The sequence below is a fragment of the Tetrao urogallus genome, assembly GCF_951394365.1.
Source record: "Tetrao urogallus genome assembly, chromosome: 1".
NCBI lineage: Eukaryota > Metazoa > Chordata > Aves > Galliformes > Phasianidae > Tetrao > Tetrao urogallus.
The window spans coordinates 128,442,282-128,466,915 of NC_136813.1; the positions used below are offsets into that span (position 1 = coordinate 128,442,282).

The following is a 24,634-nucleotide window of genomic DNA, read 5'->3' on the forward strand; positions in this document are numbered from 1 at the left end:
TTGAGTCTTCAAGGTACCTTTCCTTGCAAAGCAAGTACACAGCCATATTGCCAAACAAGCAGCACATTGGAAAAGATCAAAACTACCACAGTTAGTTTTGAAGGTTTTTTTGCTGGTGGCTTACAGAAGTGTGAAAGTTAAAAAGAAGAAGAGTATTTGAATCCGACTGTCTTGGTCCTAATGTAAAGTGTTTGATATTTTGCATTTTGCCCTATCTAGCACCTTTTCTGTAATTTCTTTTGTGGAAGGAGCTAACGAAACTGCAATTTAAAATTGCCGTATATAAACGACTTTGTTTGCATAACAAATGAAGACCAAACAATACCCAAAAGTTATATACACAGTGGTGAACAGCTTTGATCACTACAAGACTATGAGTATGAACTAAAATGCACTACCAAGCACTAGCTGCCATTTTTATGTCCATTTCTCATTGCTGTAAATTATAGGTAGACAAGAACAGCATGCTTCTGTCCTGTCACCACTCTGTTCTCTCTCTTAGCAAGTATGAGAAGATCCAAACTTTCACCATTTGAAGTGTCCTGGCACTCAAGAGATTTTCATTTTGAAGATTATGCAAGTTACCCAGCAAAATACATCAGCATTTTGAGCAACCACAACAACAGTTGAGTGAAAACAGGTGCTTAATAGATGCTGCCCAGGAAGCTACAAGCTATCCCATGCTGCCAACCTGCCAGATCCTTGGAGGTGGTGCAGAGCTCAGCAAGGACAAGTCACAGCCCCAGCAGCTGCCTCTGGCCCCTTTGTCACTGAACTGAGAGCTGCTCTCTGCAGCATGGAGCTGAGGTTGGTTCTGGAGCTGCTCTTTGTTCTGCACCACTATTTGTACAATTGCAGCACTTACACTCTGCATTGCAGTATGACTGGGAGGTAAAACAAGTGCCTATCACTGCAGTGTACAGCTTGACAGCAAGCTAGATCACTTCACACAAGTACTGAGCAAGGAGAGCGGCGCATACCAATGGCTGCCTCAATAATTACTCCTGACTATCATCAGATGCGCAACGAGTAGATATTGCATATTTTGTGTTTAACAAACCTTTCACCCACCCGGCCACCCTGCCTTTCAGAGGTTGCTGTAGGCACTTGTTCCATTTTCTCTGTACTCTACCATTGCAATGGCAAAATGGGAGTTTCTCACAACATAGCAAACCAACAGACAACAGGCATCATCGTATGCACTACAATGGGAATGGCCCAGGAGAAGACGCTTTCCAGATGCACCATCTTATACCAGATGCACCATTCTCTACCACCACAAAAAGAGATCCAGAAAAAAAAAAAGTGTTTGTGGATACAACACCCGCAGCAGATGGCAATAAAAGAAGACTCAAATTAGTGGCATTCTGTATCGCCAAACCTAAACTTCATCTCAGATCAACACTACCCATAATAGTGTTTCAGTAGGAAAAGAAATTTACTCAAATGTGAAATAAGCTATTACACATTCTTAGTTCTGATTCACAGTCTCAGACTGGCAGTGACAGTAACATTTTAATAAACATTAGAATGAAGACACCAATATGACCAAATGACACACTTAAAGTGAGAAAACGAACAGGAGAAACCTTGGCATATTCATCCATAACAGAACCAAAGGAAAAAAAAAAAAAAGGCAGAGAAACTCCTTTTGCAATCCAAACAGTAAATACTTTATCGTAATTTATTAGACAGAATGAGAATGTAAATGAGAATTTGGGAAAGCCAATATTTTCTTTAACAGGCACTCAAAGCATTTGCTGCAAATGCTGAAGTGATCAGGCTGTTTGCTCACAGCCAGCCCACAGATCTGCTCACAGCCATGCAGCTCCCAGCACATTCTACAAGGGGCAAAGACATGGCCAGGCGCTCCCCGATCTCTGAGCCATGTCACAATTAAACATCCAGGAATGTTATCAATCAGAGGCTTCCCCGCACACACACAGACAGTGAAATTCATCCCCCCCAGTCAGTTTACTATCAAGGTAATTACATAAATAGCTTTTGAACTGTCAGCATCTGTCTTTCAAAGAAAAATCAAAGAAAACAGTGTGCGAGTAGAAAGCCTGGAAGACACAATAATATTGTATTATGTTCGTATCATTAACTATAGTTACAAAAGGAAAAAAAAAATCCTCCTGTATCTACAAAGCTTTGCAGAAGAAAAAAATTAAATGGAAATAAGAATATTTTGAAGTACTCCATGTTCAAATAATGATAAAATGTATAATAATAACTAGAGCACATAGTACAGAGCATTTTTTAATTTCAAAGCATTAGCTAATTGATTTTCTTCAAGACTGTCAGCAGGTAGAAAGGTATGCATTACCTTTACATATGAGAAAACAGAAGCTTTAAGTTTTAGAAAATTGCCTGAAGCCATTCTTAACTTCAGGGACTGTAAGCTGTTCTACTGCTGGCCTTCTTCAGAAAGGCCACAAATTTCTTTATGCACAGTATATAAATACTTGCATCTCTGCTTGACCCTTGATAGCAGCCAGGGTCCTACCTAAAGGAGCCTTGGGAATGAAGAACTCACTCTAACACTCTAACCAAGCAATGGGACTGTGCTGCCAACTTAGCTCTGATGTTGCTCTGATGAAGACATAAGTACAGCCCATAAACCAGCCAAAAGCTGAGCCATCTCCAGGCATTTATTGCAGTGATGTATTTTCCAGTGAGATTTTTAAGGTCAGAGATGTAACAGTCTCAATACAAAATTGAAGGAGTCAAGAATGATCTCTCTCCAACTGAACAGCCTATTGACGAAGATGCTCTCAGAAGAGTTAAAGTTCTCCTAGCAATAACATTATTATATCTGAAAAAGAAATAAATACATCCAGGCAGTTGTCCATAAAGTGAGTATCTTCTCTTGAGGGTTTTATTCCAGTATATTTTCTTGAGATTTTCATTCTCATTCCATTGCCAACTCTTTGTCTTCCCTCACCCCAATTTTACTTCTGCTCTGTCACATTAGGAATCCAAATGCACTAATATTCCGTCCCATAAGAAGATCAGGAAAGTAAAATAGAGAGGCTGCCTCTTCTAATGAAAAGCAAACTAATCTTTGTCACACCTTCCCTGAAAGACCTACTTAGAACATGATATTAATTTTAAAGAGGAATATTCTCCCCTTGCTGCACAGGCGGACCCGCTGCTGACGTCACCTGGAGTTGTATATGTGAGGCAATGGGGAGCTCCTGTTACGCGCTTTCGGAAAAGGTGGTCTGATAACAGATGTAAGCAGCTGAGGTAAGTTCCGAATTCAAACTCTTCTTTTCTCTGTCTTGCAACAGTAATGTCAGATGTTTATGACCAAGCAGTGAGTACATACTTGAAGTTCTGTATCGATATGGTACTACGGGCGGGTGTATTTGTGGGTGGACACAGGCAAATGGACATTTGCACATGTGCAAACTCCATCAATGCTTCCCTAATCAATACTTCAGGGAATGTTTTATTAAAGACTGGCACACAGCTTTTCAAGCCAGTAAATCTTGGGGCTGCCAGGATGTAAACATTTAAAAACTGGCATTTTTCATTAAGCATTTAAGCCAACTTCGCTACACAATGACTGCCATCACTTACAGCTACCTACCTTGCTAAATTAAATGACTTCATGTGATTGATATGGGAAGTCAGCTTAATAAAAGAAAACTTTCTGACTGCTTTTTACTCAGCAGGCTGCCACTACCAGAACAAACAAAGAAAAAGCCCAGAATTCAAACCTGTTTGCCTGTACCCACAGATTTATGTAATGAATCTTTTTTGCTTGCAAATAGAAGTCCTTTTTAGAACAGCAAGTTCAAACTTAGTTACATATTTCAGCCTGTGGATGTAATATTTTAAGTTTCAATGGAAGACTTTGCAGAATGAATAAAAACAAATGATGAACAATTACCGTATTTTGCCATTACTACCCTCAAGAATTAATATTCTGTGGGAACAAAAACTTAGCTGTCTGCTCTGTAACAGCCCAACACATTACTGTTTCGCAACGCTGGAAAAAGATGTCAGTGAGCATTCTTCATTTGCTGTCATAAAAAGTTTTGGTACAGTAGACTGCAAAGAAATCTTGGTATTCAACCAGGTTAGTAACTTACTGTCAAGGTTATAAAAGGAATAGACAATGTTTGTGTTGAGATTATTTCTCAGAGGCTTTTCTTTGTTGGATTGCCTAGACAAGAAGCTAGGACTCGGCTAGAGAAACAGTATTTGCTAGAGGAATTGTATGCAGTAGCAGTATAAACAGTAAGAAATATGTATGTGTATTTGCTTTATTTTGACAAACTGGTAATTGTAGCTCAGCAACATTCATCTCCATCAGCACATCTTTGAGGTAATTTTAGTACAAAGAAGAACTGGTTTAATTCCCTTTTGTCATCCAGCACTCTGCATGATGTTTAAATATAGTGGTTTGGCCTCCACATGTTCAAACAAAATAAAGCCACTGGCATTTGCTACTTTAATTAGTTCAATTTTATTCTGTTTTCTCTATTAGTAATACTGTTAAAAATAAAAGTTGTAATTGTTCTGAATAGAACCTAATCTTTTTCCTGATCAAACTGAGCATCTGTAAGAAAAAAGAGACAACAACAACAACCAAACAAAAAAAAACCCACAAAAAAAAAAAAAAAAACAACAACAATCTTGCTTTGCTACAAATTCTCATTTTTTGCATTTTAGATGCTTTTCTCTAGCCCTCCTCTTCCACAGATGCTGCCCCCAACTAAACTCCCATCCTAGGGTCAAATAGGAGCAGCTTCATCCAGTCACAGTCTCCATTTCAGACTTTCATTTGGCCTGAATTCTGCGTTGGTGTGGCTCAGTTGGCACTGTCTGCTGCTCTGCAGTCTGAGAGTATCATATTGCAGTGCGATCAACCTCCACTAATTTCAGCAGCTGCCAAATTTCCTCTCGAAACATAGGTTCCCCTGTGTGCCACTGGGCAGGTTCCCCCTCCAGCACTTTTGAGATATTAGCAAAGGACTAAAGCCCTCTGTCAGCAAATTGCCAACTATTAAACACCCCCCAAAAATACGCACAAAGAAGAAGGTTGGAATAAATATTGAACTTATCGCAGTTAAATGCCAACGACCACGCATGTCTTACCTCCTTCACTTATGACTTTCTCACCCTCCTTCTCTCCCCACTCCAAATACAATGCTATACTACCCACAAAAATTTAAAAAAAAATAAAATAAAAAAATAAAAATCAACACATCCATATCTGACAGAAGTTTGCAAACATTTTTCAATCATTAATTTGCAAATGCAAAATTTACATAGCTCCCATGAAAGTGTTCGGCTTTCACACATCTCCCGGGGATCTCTGTTTTATTAGTCAAAGGTTTAAACCCAGAGCATTCCCCACGAATAATCTCTCTCCCTTCTGCCCCGCTCCTTCCTGTCCACATCTAAATGCAAAATTCTTAGCTTTCTTGCCTTCAGTTTACAGATTATGAGATCCAACATGTCACTCACTGGATTACTGCACATAACCTGAGCACTACTCGAAGCTTACTTGTCTTCAACTTGTCCAGCGTTACTTAAATGGAATTATCCGTCACAATCCATATAGCGAATCTGCATAGCCCACTTATCTCAAGATTCTGTGTGTCACCTACCAGATTATCCGTTTTAATCCATACATTGAATCTACATAACATATGTCTTTAATTCACAGGCTCTGACGAGCTATAGTATCACTGAATGGATTATTTCTCTTTATCCATTATTGGCAGCCCTAAAACCATTGACTGCATACTCTCTCGTGCCCCATCTCCCCAACACAGAGTAAGATTAGAGCCTGGGCAAACATGGCCCCATCATCCATCAGACACAGTGGGATGTAATACCTGCGCTGATACTTCATGTTACTTGGAGCAAGGTTCTCAAACAAAACAAGTATCTGTGTTATCATGCATTAAAGATTAGGATTGGTAGGCTAATCTTGCTTTCAATTACACTCAAATCTGGAGTTACTCCAGTAAAGTCTTTCAGATTTAAGTGGATACAAAGAAGAGCTGAGTTTACCCTAAAGACAAACCCTTTGACATTGAGCGCAGAAAATAGTTTGCCAGGCTTGGTTAGGAAGTAACCTGTACAACTGAGAGGGATTTTTAAACAACAAAAAAATCAAGTTCAGGCTTGCCCAGTCTTTCTTGAAAGGTTCAGGCGCAATCACTATGAACAATGCCTTCACTTCAACAGCAAACCAACTCTGAAAGATTAGTGACAAAAGTCAGTTCAGCCTTTTGTTCCACACACCTATTCAAAATTAGCTAAGTGGGGTGCATACAAAATACGTATTTATATTTCTTGACAACCCTTGATAAGTGGGAGATGAACAAGATTAGCAGAAGGGCTTTGTGTACACTGGGGAAGTTTTAACGAGATTTCTCCTCATGGCTGAAACTGTCTCACTCACATCCACAGCAGCCAGGCCAGGCCGCACATCTCGCCATGTACCCTGAGGCCAGAAGCCGTCTCCAAAGCCTGCTCTTGGGCCTTGTCTGAGCAGTGAAACTCAAATTTCACAGTTGTTTCTAACTATGGGTATGGCCTGTGATAGCAAAGAGCCATCTCTCAGTGGTCCACCCTGCACGTTGCACCTCCTGCAGTCAGTAACTTCACTTTGGAGGAAAGCAACTACTGTCACCTCGCAGTTCCCAAACAGCAGCAGTCTCTGCTGAGAGCAGGGAGGGCTGTAATTCTCTTTCCTGGAGAGCACTGAAGCTCTCTCTGCCTCACTGACTCCAATAAACTGCGTTAGCCGTGAGCAACTCAGAGGCTTTTTGAGCCTCTTTCTTGAATACGATGGGTATAAGTAAGTTTGAACATACTTTAACCAATTCACTATACAGTTTTATGGTTTTATCTTAATATATATCCACTCAATTACATGTTTTGTATGCTTTACTACAACAAGATTTCTTAAGAAATCTCCATTTCTAAACTGAGAGGCAGCCCTATACTTCCTCTCTAAGCAAACAGAGCCATTCAAACTAAATTTCAAACTAAATTTCCAGATATGACAGGTTCTTTGCTCAATTGTATGAGCATTCCCTTCCCGTACCTTTTAATCAAGCCCTGGAACGTACTATTACATCTCCTTCTCCTTTAGTCCCTTGACATATGTAGATCCTTCTAACTAAGATCTTGAAGTTTGTAACTAAGCTTCTGCAGATACTCTCGCTTTTTCTCATTTTTACAAGTGTGCAGCTGAAGAAAAGGGGGCTTGAAGTGGCTGCTGAAAGTAACAAAGCAAGTGAAGAGGAAGAACTGAATACAAAACTAAGGAGTCTGGCAACTTACTCTAACCATCCACAGACTTCCTTATCTTTAATAAAACACTATTGCTTTCTAACTTATAAGAAATAACACTAACAGAAAATAAACTCTTCATCTTCCTTTCTCTTAACCTCTACCAGCGAATAAAATTCAGTGTGAGTACACAAACTTGGGCATTAGCAATATGTAGTCCAGCGCTGAGACTTTAGCACATGACATACTAAAACTCCCCCAGATTTAATGAAAAACACAATGAAATTTTGAACAGTTATGTGGAAAAAACTATTCAGCGCATAAGACAGTTGGGCAGTGCAGATTCTAAGTGCTGTCCACATTCCAGGGTGTATTAACAATAAGACACTAGTTGTGCAGTGTTTCCAAATATCACTAATATAGAAATGAAAGAAAAAAAATGCAACTGCCAAGACAAATATAGAAAGAAGTTAATTAAAAACTCACAACTGGAAACCTTAATAACTGCACATTTGTATAGAAGGACAAAACCTTCTCTAGCCTAATATATGTGTGATTGTACACGCATACGTGACTACAGACCAACTTCACTTGCACACCTTTCATGCTATCTCACTAAATACAGCTGCAATACAGCTGAGCCATTGTTCGTTTGCAGCTCATGGCTGGCGGTGCCATGAAAACCACATTCCTGGGCACTAAATAATCAGCCTTCGTGACCCCCCAAGAACCTGTAAGTCAAATTCATTTACCCCCAGAGGGCAATGCTCTATTGTATCCTCCCTCCTTTCCAGCCACCTAGGAACAATGGACAATAATTGCAACTGTCACGGCAGTCAGTAGGAAAAATAAACCAGTGCCTGTTTTCACAGCTTACTGCCAAACCTGATCCAAACACCTAATAACCATGCCCCCAACCACAGCACCACAGTTGCACTAAAAAGCGTCAGATGTGAGGCTTTTGAACAGAGCTGCAGAACAATAACTCGACTTGTGTTCAAAATATGAAGCTAAAAAACAAAAATTAAAGCAAAGCAAACTCTTCTTTGAGGCTGTGCTGTTGCTCCCCATCCTCCCCCCGGGCGAGACTGAAAGGACTGCTGAATTTCTTTCGTGCTAGCACAGAGCTGCCTCCGCTGCTTTCAAGTTTAACTTGTGAGAGAGAGGAAGGGAGAAAAAAAGATTGCCCTCCAAGAGAACGAGATCACAGGGACCGGGGGGAGGGTGGGGGGGGGATGGAGAGCAGACTACTTCACGGTGCACAGCACTTCTCAGCTCAGCTTCACTGAGTGCAGGGGGAGAGCAGAACCACTGCACGAACTCCTCCAGCTCCAGCGCAACAAGAGTTAAAAGAGGCTCCAGAAATCCTGTGAGAACCACCGAAACACACCCAAAAGTGGCTATGAAAGCTGCCTCTGTACTTCAGACCTAAAACATTTTGAAGATTCGTCAGTCCATGGCAGCCGACGTTGTTACTTTAAAACAATGTGCTTCCAAACAACAGAAATCCCAGGTACGCCCAGTGGCTACCCTCCTCTGTGCGCCTGGAGAAAATGTGCTCAGTGGGAATGAAGGACTCAGGGTTTGGCCCTCTGTTATAACGATAATATCACAGCCCGTTCGGAGCCGAAGCACTATATTCTATTCTAAAGTTATCCTACATATGTAGTGAATATACATTTTCTGAATTACAGCCTCCTAGGGAGAAGCTAGGGGAAGCAAATGGCATACTTTCCTACTTGTGTAAGTCAGCGGGCTAGAGCACACTAACGCTGATGGCTTATTTGTGACAAGCTGGAAGGCACATATAATTAAATTAACACTATCTTTGCACATTGACCAATGTGTTAACCTATCTGAGCACGTCATGTGGCAGTCTTCACTGAATACTGCCCATTTCTAGTGCAGACGGTCCATAAACCAGCCAAGCACGAGGTCTGGGAGCCTGTTTGAATGAGGATCTCTGCACTGGGGACATTAGTAAACAAACAAACCAAAAATAATGGAGAGGAATGAAATCTCGTTTAAAACATAAAAGAAAGGTTTCGTTTTAATCTCAATCTACTTCCACATTCCCAAAACAACACTGGCTTGGATTTTGCTGCTGTAGATGTACAGTAATAGGAATGGGAGAAGAATCAGACCCACTGTTTCTTTTCAGAACCACACCACCTGCTCTGAAAACTGAAATTTTTGACACGCAGGTATTCTGAGTCAGTTAATCATAACAGGCATTCAGGAAGAACTATAAAAATATTAAATTACATGACAACAAACAACGACAGGTTCCCCAACATGACCTCACATATATAAAATGGGGAAACATTTTGGCAAAGCAGAGGCTACTGCTGCTGGAGAGTGGTCAAATTTTGTCATTTTCCTTCTGGAGCATGGCATTAAAAGAACATGCTTTAGCACACAGATGTTGTACGCTGTCTTTTCAAATCTGCGCTGGCTGATTTCAGTACCTAGAAATATTGTAACACTAACTTTGGTGGGTTTTTTTTTTTTTTTTTCTTTTTTCAGTACATCCAGAAAAGTCAAAAAAAAATCTCCATCACCAAAATCTGTACAAACATGAACAAGGAATTCTGAGTACCCTCAGTACACTCAGAAGCCGAGTGCTGCTACGCTCTGATCCCACACATAAGCCTGCATTTGATAAGCGAATTTACATTTTTTTTTCAGTTCAGCTGTAGCATCTATCTTCTTATAACAGAGAATGATATGTGCAACAATGGCTTTATATAAGTTCATTCATTTAGGGCAATACAACATCGATTCGTGTATTTACATACAGACGCAGGGCATACACTTTATTTCAGCCTCGAATTACTATGCTTCAAGATGAGGGAAGGGAAGAGGAACAAACAAACAAAGTTGCAAAAAGCCCATGTTAAATGTATATTCATTCTCAGTTCGTTTTAGCACAGAAAGAGCATTACCTTTTATTTCTCCAAAGTTCCCTGATCCCATGGCAAGAAGCTTGTCTTTCCAGTCCTTTGATAGTAGCTTTTCAATACTGGGAGTTTCTGAGTGAAGGGGGGGAAAAAAAATGTAAGCAAATCAACATGACTGTCTCCACAATAGAACTCATTAAAAGTCTATCTGCTAAAAATAAGGCCAACCCTATTCTGGGCCCCAGTCGTAATGACTTCATCAACAAACTGATAAGAGGGGAGGAAAAAAAAAATGTGTTTTGTCACCTGCTGTTTCAAAACCATTAGCTTTTTCCTCTCGTGGAACAAAGCCATAGTAATTTCGTATGACAATGGGCACATATAAACCTGCAGTTCATTGTTTTTCAATTTGGTGAACAAGTTGCTGCTTATAATGGATGCCTGTCAATTTCTGAGTGTTAGTCTGTAGTCAAAAAATAATTATGTTGATAAAATGCAGAGTAAAAAGAGAGAGAGGGGGAGAGGGAGAGAGAGAAGCAAAGAATTAGCTCCTAAATCTGCTACATGTAATTATATCCCTCTGAGTGTTTACAATTACATCCACTTTATAATGTGTGTTTAAACATCGTGTGGTGGTAAGCATACTGTGGAAAGATTTTCCAGTAGCACGCACATTATAAATAATAATAAAAAGTTGAGTATGAAAAAAAAAAAAAAGCCTTAAAAGAGTGCAAAATCCAGAGGGAGAAAAGGCATCGCTTAGAATGGAAACCCATTATTTGCTCATTTCAGATTCTATCACTTCCTTTAAAAATAAAATAGACTAAAATATATTCCTTCGGTATTTTCAGCAAAAATGCAGCAAGGGTATGGACGGGTCTGCTATTTATGTCTGTAACTCTCGTATTCTGACCTTTTTTTGTGTAGAATTTTAATGCATAAGTAAATATAAATGCTAATAAAATTCAGAGGACATTAAACTCAATTCCAAACAATGTAATTGTATATTCTTGTCAGCATTTAGATGGGTACACAATTACAATAGCTTTCAATCCTACGATTAGCACTGCATTCAGTTAGAAAATGGAGTGTACTAAAAGATAAGTGTCCCAGTATGCGCCATCTAAATAACAATACCCACACTTATTATCTGGATCTAAGACATATACTGCTATTCTCCACATTCGTGTTTATGTGTATTTGTATTTGTTCAGGCGTTTGTTTACCCCCTACCAGGAGCATAAAGGGAGTACATGTTAACTTATCAAAGGGACCGTCTGGCCTAGAGACCATACAATTATTAGCAACTGGTTAATTTTCCCCACAGTAAAAACCATTACGGGGAACCTTCATTATCTCGTTTGGCTAATTCTGCCTACTTTCTTCAAGCCCCAACTTCGCGAGCGGCGGTGCGGGAGGGAAGATGCGAGCGGGGGCCCCGCACGGCGGCTCCCCTCAGCAGGCCTCTCTCGAGCGGCCGTCCCACGGGGCAGCGACGGAGCCCCGCTCCCACCCCATAAAGGGAGCCGCACCGCCAGCGTCTCCCGTGCAGCAGTATTTCCCCCTCCCCACTCCCCTCCCGCGACGTTTTTAGACACGCTGCAACGCTCACTCTCCCGTGTTCCCTATGCAACGGGATGCTTCCCGCTCGGCGGGGAAGGATTCTCCCCTCTAGGAGGGAAAAATTCACGAGGATTCCGAACCACGGCTGCAAGCTCTGGATGTGCGACGAAATCGGAGCGGATTACTGTCGGGAGTTGCACTGCGATTCTCACTCCCGTGCGGGGCTGGGGCGGCTGCGCCGCGCTGCAGGCGCTCGCACGCCTATTGCCCAAGTTTGTGCGTCGCCTGTAAACACCCATTTTTTTCAAAACATTTCTGAGTCAGTCAAATAAACGGTGCCGATTTTTTTTTTTTTTTTTTTTTTTTTTAAAATCCTGAGCTTTTCACAAATTCTCGAGCAGCGTGTAAACAGGCCGGAGCAAATGCGGTATTTGCAGTAGAGGACTGTCAGTCATGAAAAGCTAACAAACCTTTGCAAAGCAGGAATGCGGCAAGAGAAATCCATTGTGCGCTGACAATAGGCTCCAGAGCCTGTAGGCACCAAAAGCAGCCCGTCTTACTTTTAAGTCTATTGTCAGCCAAGTCCGTGACAAAGCTTTTCCCCTGCGGCTAGACAAAATACTCTCTGTAGCGCGCTCGTCAAGGAACAGAAGTCTTCCGTCTAACTCCCCGCGTTAAAGCAACAGCCGCGCCGGCTGCGAGCGCTCCCGCCGCCCCGGCCGAGCCGCCGCCGCCCGCCCCGCCCCGGCCCGCCCCGGCGAAGGGGGGAGGCTGGGCCGGCCCTGCCCGGGCCGAGAGCGCGGCTCCGGGGCTGCGAGGGGCGCTGCCGCCGGTGAGCGGCTTCGCGACCTTGTGTCGGTGGGGCGGTCCCGAGCGTCCCTACCTCTGCCTCAGTGGCAGAGACGGCGGGAGATGAACGCCGCGCGTCAGGGAGCGGCTTTCGCGCGGATGGGGAAGACCGCGGGGGGAGATGGTGATTGGAGATGTGAAGGGCCGAATGGCAAAATCCCAATGGTAACAATGCATCTGCTCATTACTGTGAGAATATGAGTAATATGAAAATTTAACGCGATTATAAGCCCCGCAGCAATCCCGATGGCATGAAAGAGATTGCGCTGATCTAATAAGCGTCTCCCCTGTTGAAATACTGTACGTTAACTATTTAAAATAATATTATATGGACTGTTTTTTCCCCCCTTAAAAACAAAACATGTAATTGTATTTAATTGATGTACTAACTCAGTTTCAAACCTCTCTTGACTCCAACTGAAATTTTTACTGAAAGGCACTTAAATAGAATTTTGATATAGAATCAGCAAATGATTGTCCTGCTCGTACTTAAATAGAACTTTAATTCTTGAAGACAATAGCTTCCCCACCCCTATAGCTTAGCAGAGCTAAAGAGCTATATTAAATCTAAAGAGCTATATTAAATAACAGCTTGTTTAATTCCATTTATACTGTGTTAACATACTGTACTTGAATAAAATATGCTATTCACACACTCAACCTCTCACATTTCAGTAACTGCTTGTGAAATACATTCTGCATCATATCTTGGAAACAAACATTTACTATGCCGTTTATGTACCCCATTAAAAAAAAAAAAGATTTGAAATTTAAACATCTTAAATAAAAGTAGCTGTTTAAAATGTTACAGCTGTAGAGCTTCCATGAATTACATAGACAGAAGCTGAGCTTTTGTTCAGCTTTTTTTTAGACTTTCCTGGGAAGGTGATACTCACAAAATAAGAAACACTGTTATCTTGCTTGTGAAGTACTCAAGATTCATTAGAAAGTCAATAGAACTTTAATGCTTGCACATACAATGTGCAATTTGAAATCAGAAAAGGTGGTCTGCACACAGGAGCCTTCCTAGCCCCCTCTCCAGTGCTCATTTTCCTCCGAGATTTAACAGAAGGATTTCACTACATCCAAAAGCTGAGTTACACTGGGAGAGATTTTGGACATGCGTCAGGACCATTATGTAGTATTACAGTCTATATTTGCATTTCCAAAAAGCAATGGACAGTGCACTCTGCCATTCTGAGTATCACGATCTATTCACACTGCCTTCTAATTCCAACCTTGAGAGGAATCTGGATTAGTCCCACTTCTTAGCCCCACTTGAGCTAAAACCTTCCATTACCCAGTTGCAGTGTAGGACTGTGGCACACGGTAAAACAACTGCCAGTTTATCCACAGCACAGTATGAATAATACATCTACAAAAGAGTTGTTCACAGGTTGTTTGTTACAGTCATTCATTAATGTTTGGGAAATATTTTAGTTCCAAAAAGGCTATGTAAAGTGGTAAGTAAAAGAGGATTACGAGTAGGGCACCAAAGAAAAAGACTGAAATGGAAAGAGTAACAGGAGTTACTAAGTAAATATTGGAGCAGAGGAGACCAACTGAATTAATAGAGATACAGATTAATCCACAAAAAATGATTTCTGCTCTCTAATAGCACATTTATCAGTCACTAGCCCTTTCTATCTATATTTAGAGTGCCTTTTGCTTTCCTTGTTTCACCCTTGCCTCTGTGGCTTGCATATGGTTCTTTGCATCAGTGCGTATGGCAATACCCACTGGAGAACAGCCCTCCAACTGTGCCAGCCATTGTTGCAGCAGCACGCTGCTTCTCGGCGCCCCACACCCCAGCGCTCTCCCTCCTCCCCTGCCAAGGGCTCAACATACTGACTCCCTCCTCCACAACAATGAGACCTGAAGGCTGATGCCAGCAGCCAGTCCTTCTCACACAGACCTCCAGTGCAATGTTACCAAGCTCCCTTCTCAGTAGTGTAGTAGTCCCACATTGACTGCTCCAGTTTGCATATCCACAGGCACGTGTGTATTTATACATGTTGAGCATACATATATTTATTTATATGTTGAAATTCTGATGGTACTGAAAAGCAATGTATCTCAGTAAATTCACATAACTTTTTAACCTAACTTTTTATACTCTAACAAGCATACTGCTGTCTCTCTCCTTCAGCATTTGACCTTTTACACGTGGCTTCACTGACTCATTTGCTTAAAAGACAAAAGGTTTCACATTAAGAAGGGACCAGTTTGTTTCCAGAAAGTGGCCTGAACCACAAAGCCCTAGTAAGAGTCACCACTTTTAGTACTGTCGGGGAGTCCTTGAATTTAATTTAGTCTACTTCCAGAAGTTTTTTTTTGTTGTTGTTTGTTTTTTCAGGCATTGCAGCTTCCCTTTGGGAAGAACCTAGTCCTACTCTCAAGTTAAGTGGCGGTACAAGTGCATGTGTACATGAACCTGCCTTCCAAACTGGTTGCACAGCACCATGTTCCCTTCAGGCCCAGCCTCTCCAGTGGCTCTTTTCAATCCATCCTTCAGGGTCACAGTCTTGGAAATCTACTTACAAAAGCTTAGAATGATCTTCATTGCCAAATCTCTTCCTGTTACCTCCTTCCGCTCTTGCTGATTATTTACTAAAAGGAAAACTCCGACCTCTCTATCTAAAGGCTGCCTGCTTCTAGAGAAAGGAATGCAATTCCATCATGCTATAACAAGGTGCAGGACAGCTGCTGTTCACATGAGGCACTTCTAGAAAAATTATATCGGAGGAAGACAGAAGGTAGCAAAGCTCTGGCATGACAAAGAAGTGATAACTGTTATAGAAGGGAGGGAGGCTGATGTAAGTCAACTACTAGTTAGAGGAACAATGCAAGTCCTGCAACCTCCTGCTTGCATGATGCTCTCCCAAGGAGACGCCCCAAGTGCTCTCTCCTCCGTAATTACTGCAAGCAGTTCTTGTCCTGTGATGAAAGAGAAAGACTCCTCAGAAAAAAGTAAAAGAAAGATGTTTGGCCTCGACACGCATGATGACATGAACTGTAGCAGGGTGGAGAGAAGCCAGGAGTTGCTCAGTACCCAGCCAGACCACCAGACATTTCCTGCCAACATGTGTCATTACTAGAGGCAGGAGTATTTGGTCGGCACAAATGATCATGAATAAACTTTAGCATTGGCTGATATACCCTATGCTTCTGGCAAGCATCTTCCTTTCTGTTATGAAAGAGCTAGCAAATACCCTCCATCCATTATTCACCCTTCTCTTCCGCCACGGTCATAAATACGTTACACCTGTTGGCTACAGTTCCATCCACGGTTTCTACAGCCCTCACCTACTGACACACCATTCTTCTGGCATTCTGTTCTGCATTTATGCACACCAATGAAACTCTTTCTGGTTCAAGGCAGGAGACAAGACGAAGGGCAGATTTCTACTCCTCCTTCGAAAGTACAGGCAAGCACAAATAGACACAAAACATACCCCTGTTGGTATGAAGGTCTTACCTATACAAAACAACAATTTTTATAGTGAAGAAAACAAAACATCAATATGAAGAAATAGTTGATATCAGCAGGTTACATAGACATACAGCATCTGCATACACATATGGTTCTCCATCAACAGAATCATGCTTCTAGGAAACTACTTGCAGCTAGGCAAGACATTATGAATCATGAGCAGGCACAACACTGAATCAATTTAAATTTGGAAATCAAAAACCACACAACATACATTTTTTTTTCTGTTTCCTTCCAGGAAGCAAGCACTGCAATTTTTTACTGGTCTAAAAGCATTTTAAACTTTTGGAGTATACAGTAGGAAACACCTCTATACGTGTAAATTGTTCAAATGTATGATTTAGTTGCCAAGCAGGAAAACAGCCTGATTGCAATAAATAAATAAATAAATAAAAATAAAAGAAAGAAAAGAAAAAGCAAACAAACAAACAGTCGTAATAAGCACTAGGTAAAATGTGGCAGTAGGTAAAATAGGACTCTGGGGCTTCCATGCCTGGACAAGAAATAGTATGCTGTTGGGTTGGTTTTTTATGTATGCAAGATTCTTTTTGGTCCTCTGCATGAATTCACAGAACTGAATGAAATATTCAAGTTTTGATGAGATAATGTGAAGCTACAGTACTCTGGCCAGTATATCATGGTATGATTCCTACTACACCACTCCATCACAACCACCATGCAGAAAACAGCTGGACTACATATGTCCATGGGTGGCTTCCAAGCCTACTAAAAGCTCCCTTTGCTGGCAGGGATAACCAGCATTACTGCTCTTGGAATTGCCAGTCTCACCCCAGCCACATGTTAGTTCCATAGCATTTTATCTCAGAGGACAAAATCAACTTCCCTGTCCACAGCTGACCTAAGTGAAATTTACACCATATGAATGATAAGACATTTTTATTATGATTTCTGGCACAAAAGACTGCTTCTTGTGCTAAAAAAAAAAAAAAAAAAAAAAAAAAAAAAAAGCATGTAGCCAGAAAAGGTTCCATAGCACAATAAATAAAATATTTGAGATTTTAAAATTAGAATTAGTAATCTAGAAATGCCATTAAAGTATAATTTTATTTTATCTGCAAAAATGCAAACTGATTTTTTTTTTTTCTGACTGCTCACCAATTCATACTGCCAGTTTTACAAGAAAGTTACCTAAAAACACAAGTATGTTTGTTAGAAGGAAAGGAGCTAGAGCAGTCTTCAGATACACTACACTACCAATTGCTGAACTAATTACGCCCTAGAATGTAAGCGAGGGGCCAGCAAACAACAACACAAGGCAGGAATATATGGCTAAGCAGGACAGGCAGAAGGCACGAGGACTTCTTAAGCTCTGTTTGCATCCCAAACCAGCATCTTATTCAGGAACAGTCAGGCTATTGTCTGAAATTGTTATAGTTTCCATCACCTGAACGTACTGGCAGTTGTATTATTCACTGTGTACTTTTCAGACCGCCTCATTTCAACAAATGGTCATCTCACTCATTCACTTTGGAAGCAGCGTCACACTCTAGGCATGACATATACAATACAAAGAAATCAAGCTTGTCAGGTAATACCATCCGCCAGCCCTTCAGTCTCCCAGCAGCAGTGTATATTTATTTTGGAGTTACATAAGCAATAGTTCAGATTTTCTCAGCTTTCGTCCTTTTTATTGGTATAAAGCGTCACAGCAGTTTGCTTTCAGAATATGAGAAACTTGAGTATTTCTAGAATTCTGCCTGTCACACACTCTTCTGGGCTGCCAATGTGCATGTCAGTAAAATTTCCACCAAGCCTTTCTGAGGACTGCATACTCGATAGAAACACCTCTTTCATTAGCAGAGTGCTGAGACAGAGAATGCGCTTGCATCTCCACTATCAGCTCAGAATAACAAGGAATCCCAGGTTGTTCAGTCCATTATTTTAAGCATGCTAACTTCTGGAGTACAGACTCAATTGCCTTGCGTATCTTAGTGACAATGGATGCTATCAAGGCTACTGAGTACACCTTGATACTCAGGAAACCACGAGAACTTAATCATTCCACGTAATCACAGGAACAGCATGGTTTGTAGTCACTGCTACCTACATTTCCCTCCACCTAAGTCCTTGTTCTTGCAGAGACAATGGCAGGATATGGCCAGTGGTGGATTCATTCAGTTCTGTCTTTCTAGCCCTGCAGCAGAGCAACCGCATCCCCCAGAGAAGAGCACACTGAGGCACTGTGAAAGGTACGAATACCACGTGCTGCACAATATACCTTTTGTCACTGAGATTTGTTGGTGCTTCAGATTCTTAAAGGCATTCAGGAGTATAAATCTCATTCCAGAAAGGAATTAGGCTCCTGACTGCCTCTGGAGATCCAGGCCAGTGAGCTGGCCAAAAAAGCTGGTGGTGAACACATTCCGCCAAATGTGGCATTTCACTGGCAGAACTTCTGCTGGAACTCCTTTTCAGTATACACAATCTCTAGACTGACCCCAGCTCCCCACTGCCACCATCCTCTTCACCCCTAGTTAAATTAACAGACAAGAAGGAAGCGAGTATCTAACGTTACCAAATTTAAAAAAATAATAATGATTTTGTCCCCCGCACTTTCCCACTTTCCTAATTCAAAAAGTATTAATAAATCAGAGCAATTGACTTTCAAACAGCTGAAGGGTAACCTTTTTCTTTTCATTGATGTTCCAATTACACCAGTAGAAATCCTTAGGAAAAAAGCAACAGCAAAATAAAATAAAGGGAATATTTATTTCCTTGATATGTTTTTAAACTTTCTAACACCTCTTTAATTCCAAGCATCTCTAAATGAAAGAAGGAATTGATTTTTTCAAGAGTGGTCCACCCACCAAAAAAACCTGTCAGTTGACAGAAGGAGGCACTATACCAAGCCTGAGATTCACTGAAGTTCAGAAACCAAAGATGTTTTAATATTTCCAGAAGCTACTTCAAGAGTAACAACATAAGAACAGAGACATCTGGAAATAAATGCCTTTCAATTTCACATCAGTTTTACTTTTCTGTCTCAATTAGAAAGAGATACTTCACTGAAACACATATTCCTTTGAAATACATTTTTGTATTGTGTTACTAATACAGTCTTTGTCTGATTAAAGGGCCATAATATCTTGTTAATATTATCAGAGGGCAGTGGTTTTAGTCTAATTTTTATCATCTTAGTACATTCTTAATAAGCAAAAAGGCCTTAAAAAGAAAAAAAAAGCATTTACTGACATCATTATAGACATACAGACAACATTATAGACTAACTTTTTATGGGTATTGATAATTGTCATGAAAGATGTTCTATGGAAGTCCACAGTTTATCCCTTAACAGAAATGATCTCGTGTCAATCTGTCTATTTTGTTAAGCACATGAAAATCTTCCTCAAAAAAAAAAAAAAAAAAAAAAAAAAAACGCCTCAGATCCTAAAACAAAAAGTAGCCAAAATGTTCATCTAAATAATCATTAAATGTAAATTGAGAACTGCAGTGTTCGGCTAGAAGTTCCAAGATTTTCAACTATCCAAATACTGAAATTCAGTAGCAACGTCGCACTTTACACACAGTTACTACTGTAGGTTTTGTTTTTTTTTTTTTTTTAAACCTGAAAGCTTCAAAGTAGCTTCTTAAAATACGAAAAAAAAAAATGAGGTCTGAAGTCCTTGTAATTTCCACCAAAATGACAAAAGCGAGGACTGTAAGTGATGAAGCTGAGAAAACCATTTTCTAAATAGCCTATCCTTCAGTTCATGCCATAGCCTTTACTTCCCAACATCAAAATGTACGGAACGTTGGCTCCTAGATTATCAACCGTAAAGGGAGCTGCTGGTACTTGAAGCTTATTACCTCCAGGTCTTTCTTACATGTCACCTTTATTTTGACAAAGAAGAGCCTTATTTGCCAACACAAGAGAGGGATAATAAGAAAACTGCAACAAGTGATCTGGTCAAAAAGCCACAACTTCTGCCACTGCGGCTTGGTTTGGGGCTTGATTTTGGGGTTCTGTTGGTGTTGTTCTTTTTCTCTCGCTTTCTCAGAAAACAGCATGCACAGATCAGTTCCTCTTGCTGGCAGCCTGGTAAATGTTTGACTTGGGCTCTGAGGCCTTACCAGTGAGCTCTGGGATAAGCCCCACTGTTAAAAGAGGAAGAGTCTGGAGACATGGGGAGGGATGAGACCTCACCTCTGAACCCAAGTCATGAAATGTCCTACTGCAGCTGCATCAACACACACGTTACTGAACTAATCACTGGCTTCCACCCTCCTCCCCCCACCTTTTTTTTTTGACAGCTGTCTTCCTATCTTCCCAACAGGTGCTATTAGGCCCTGAACAATGGCTAAGGCTTTTAAGCCACTGCTGTTGACAAGTGAAAGGGAACAACAAATGGCTCGGTAGTGCTCTTCTCCCCAGGTCACTCAACCAATGGTAATAGTTATTATTTTTATTTATTAGCTCTGCGGCACTGTCCTCTATTGTACCTCCCCCAACCTCCCCTTTCCATGACAGCAAGGAGCTTTTTAACTTTTAATAAAAATAGGCGAGTGCTTAGCTCCTGAGCTAGCTCTTTCTGTAAAGTGCACAGCTAATGAATGTTGTCCATTTAGATCTGGATAATTTATGATGTCAGTGGAGGGGAGGTGGGGAGGGGTGAATCAAGATATGACCATTAGTTAAACTGTGAGAAGTGACAGAGAAGGTAAGGGACTTGCAAGTCGGACAGAGAGAAGGGCTCACCCTCAGTACTTGTTTTCACAAGATAATTACAAGCTTAGGTAACAAATAAGACGTTCCCCTCTTTTAAGATTAACATAATTTTTCTTTACCATTCTTAGCATTTCACCAACTGTGTTATAATCCTCTTTGGAGAACAATGGCAGATGGAAGAATAGTTAATTTTCCCTTAACTGAAAGTGACCGTATCCATTTACCACTAGGACAGAAAAGTGTGCCAAAGTGTTTTCTTGTCCCAATAATGAACACGTGCATTCACATGCATATATTTATTAGTTGAGGTGACTCAATTAGTAAGCTTTCTGTGACAGATAATCTTCATCAAATGTAAACCTTGTACTGCCTCTGTGCTGGAAAACTAGTGACTGTGAAAGCAAATCAGGCAATACCATGTCCTGACAAAATTAGCAAATGAGCAAGTAAGTCACCTGAAGCACAAATATGCTTGAAAGTTGAAAATACAATGCTAAAACCCATCAAAATATTGACATGTGGAACTAGCAGGTTTAAAATTATGTGTTATCAATCAAACTGAGGTAAGAACATATGTATCTTTCGATCATCTGGACCTATTTATTTAAATTACAAGTTGCCATAATTCTGTAGTGAAAGGGCTACAGTCATCAGATCTGCTGTGTACTTCTTAGAGTAAATGTGTACTATTATAATATGAACTTAATGATGACACTGAAAGAACCATAAAATACTCATTGATGTTAGTAAAACCACTGAAAGGATTTAAAAAAAAATAGAAAATAGAGAACTAAAAAGGATATCCCCTTCCGAAACAACCAGGAAAGCATACAATAGGCTCAGATCTCTGTTCTCTTAAAAATATGACAGACTGTTTTACCACTGGAAGTGAGAATTAAAGCACACACGCCTGATGCTAAACAACTACACATCCTGAACTCCTCTTGCACAACATATGTGAAAACAAAATCTCAACCACCGATTGCCAGATGCCAGAAATATATGAACAATAATAGTAATAACAAAAGGATTTACAATATAAATCAGAGCTTCTGATATGGAGGTAGTTTTGCAGCAAGTCAGAATGCTAGTTGTGATGTAAATGATATTTACGTGGAATCATTATGTTGAATTCAGTGAAAATTATTGAAGTTAATGCCATTGGACTTGCTTAAAATAATTTTCCATGATTTGCACACAGGCTTCTCCACCAAAGTACAGCATCCCATCTGCCTTGACAACTTGCTCTGTTTGTTCTCACTTGTCTCCATTCATGGATTTCTTGGACTCTGTTATTTTCAGTGTAAATAAGGAGAGGAAATACACTGGGTTTCCTTTTGATCTAGCATTTTTCTTCCTGAGCCAGGGAATAGCATCAAGATACGTAAGTGGTTCAACCAAAATGCACTTATATTATGCAATGCACTGAAGGAGTAGGACAGTCAGCGCAACTCTATGGCCACTGCCTGAGACTATTGAAAATGGACCCAAACATGGCCTTCTCCTCCTGCCTACTCATTCACAATGTAATTGCAGTGGTCCAGGCAAACGTGAGACAGAAGAGGAATAGAAAAGTAACATGAACTTACTTCTGCTTGTCAGAAAAGACAGGAGGATTTAGATTCAAGCATAAAGCATGCCTTCAAAACATTGATACTAATCTAAAAGGGACAAAAGACAAAATCTTTCATTTTATTTTATTTTATTTTAAATCAAGGAGGAATCTTACTCATACTCTGCAGCAGAACTTTGTTTCAGAGTATTTCAGGAAGCTTAGGACTACTTAAGTTCACTACAGCCCCCTCTGTAAGTAGCTGTTTCCATAAGAAAGATCATCCGCATTCATGAATCACCAAGGACCAAGAAGGGGAATACTGGGTAGAAACAGAACACCTTTCCAAGAGTTAAAGCCTTTCACTGTTCTGTTCTTTACAGAAGGATGACAACGTAAGATGTGCTAGATTCCTCGTGGCAAATAAAAAAAAAAAACACAAATGAACACAGACCCCATAAATATGGAGAAAGTCAACATTTCCTCTGATGAAGGGAAGTTACTTTAAAATAAATAAAAATAAAATCCTGTCACCTCTGCGCTACCACCCACATGATCTGCCACCTATAGTTAGCTTTCTGCTGCTTTGTCCAATAAACTTGTCCTTGTTTCCCTGGGAGCTAATTTGTTTCACGGAAAAAAACAAGAGAGGTGTACATATACTCATTCTCCCAGATATCTCAAACTACCTGTTTGAAGAGACCTGCTCCTAGGTAATTCTTTGGATGACTGAAATGAGGTCTTTCTCATAAACAAAGCCAATTTCTTTTGCAATTCCAAGGCATTCACGTCGTGTCCCACAAGATCACTGAAGAGTAGGCTTAAAGTGAACTGAAGCAGAATGAAATTGTTCAGAGGAAGAGAGAATCACTTGGAAAGGTCTACCTTCCCTGCAACATCTCTAGTTCAGGGTCCTATTCATTCTTTGCTTCCTAGGTATGGGGATGAAACACATTAGATATCTTCTGTGAATGGGCAGAAGCATTACTTTGTTTTAACACACAGAAAACTGGTATCAGTTGTTCATATTCATATCCTCTTGTCTTATTTCTACTTTCCATCACTAGGAACTAGTCAAGGTGTCCTCTGAAAAGCTCCAACTGGTCCAGAAGGCAGCAAATCACCTGGGCCACCAACATGGTTCTTTATGAACCCACACTTCTAACCTTTGCACCATCTTTCCCAAGCCTGACCTTGTACTCAAAACCCACAATAGGATCTACCTGTTAAACAAGCCTCCTTCTGTGACTATGATCTCAAACATCACTTAGGTTGTAGTGGAATAAAGAACTAGAACATAGAAACCATAATGCATGGTCTGAGAATTAGTGAAACAAACCTTTATGAGGAGCTGGAATACGATCTTGAAAGACCTAAACCCAGTCCTCCTGACAATAGAAGAGGGTGTTTTTTTGGTAGCAATAGCTCCTTTAAATTAAGGCAAATCTGTAAATGAGGAGTATTAAACTAAAGAACTGATCTGTGAATAGGGCTGTGCAGCTTGACTTCTGGGTTTCCTGAGTCTATCTTCTTGTTTGTCTTTCTGGGGTAACTTAGAACTTTGATTCAAACAAACTCCAAGTCTCTAGGAAACTCAGCTAAGTTTTAATGCTTGCTCTGAAAAAAAATTCAGTCAGAAAACTATTGGTGTTGTGTGAAAAAAATAAATGAATCTAAGCCCACTGGCAACTTTACCTCAATTTTACCATTCACTTACATTTATGATTTCATATGAAATACAGAGTTAATGAACTCAGTTTGAATGATAGCAGTACCAAACTGTTATACAGAATCACACCTTTTGTGATTTAATTTTGTGGCTAAAATTGACCTCTCACATGTGGTGCCTTCCTCTCCTGCAGATACAGTGTTCAATAATATGCAGTTTACATATAAATTTATTTTGTATCTATTAAGAAACGTTTGGAAAAGGAACCACAAGTAATTCCATTTTTCTTTTTCAACTTTGAAATAAAACTGGAATATTTTCTATAAAAACCTATATCTATCTGAAAAGGATGGAGAACTCTTTGAATAGATATTAAATTTTTCTCTGGTATGAAGGTACGAAGGAGAGTCAAACCAAAACCAAAAACTGCATGAGTATGCCAAGCACAGAAAAGAACAGAGTCAGTATCAACAGTGGGGGGGAGGAAACAGAGGGATGCGGGGCTCCCGTGGAGTGAGGCAAATGACAAGGGCAAATTCCCAGATTGCTTGAGAACAGGGGGTCTGGGAAGGTGGGGTGTGGAGTAATTGCAGAATGGTGTAACAGGGAATTTAATAGATCAGAAAGGGCTGAATAGGATAACAGGTCCATTGTT

At 40.4% G+C, this 24,634-nt stretch overlaps 1 protein-coding gene across 7 annotated transcripts in view; it reads right to left on the minus strand.

Annotated features, from left to right (window-relative positions):
- SOX5 (SRY-box transcription factor 5) overlaps positions 1 to 24,634 on the minus strand; it is a gene marked incomplete at both ends in the record, with an annotated part of 282,959 nt that overhangs the window by 146,705 nt on the left and 111,620 nt on the right. For 6 of the 7 annotated variants that reach the window (XM_079543756.1, XM_079543754.1, XM_079543753.1 and 3 more), the window contains one exon: positions 10,212 to 10,298. The exons of the other annotated variant lie outside the window; for it this stretch is intronic. In XM_079543756.1, coding sequence (XP_079399882.1) covers positions 10,212 to 10,298 — 87 coding nt within the window. The remainder of the gene's footprint in view (positions 1 to 10,211; positions 10,299 to 24,634) is intronic. 7 annotated transcript variants of the gene reach the window in all.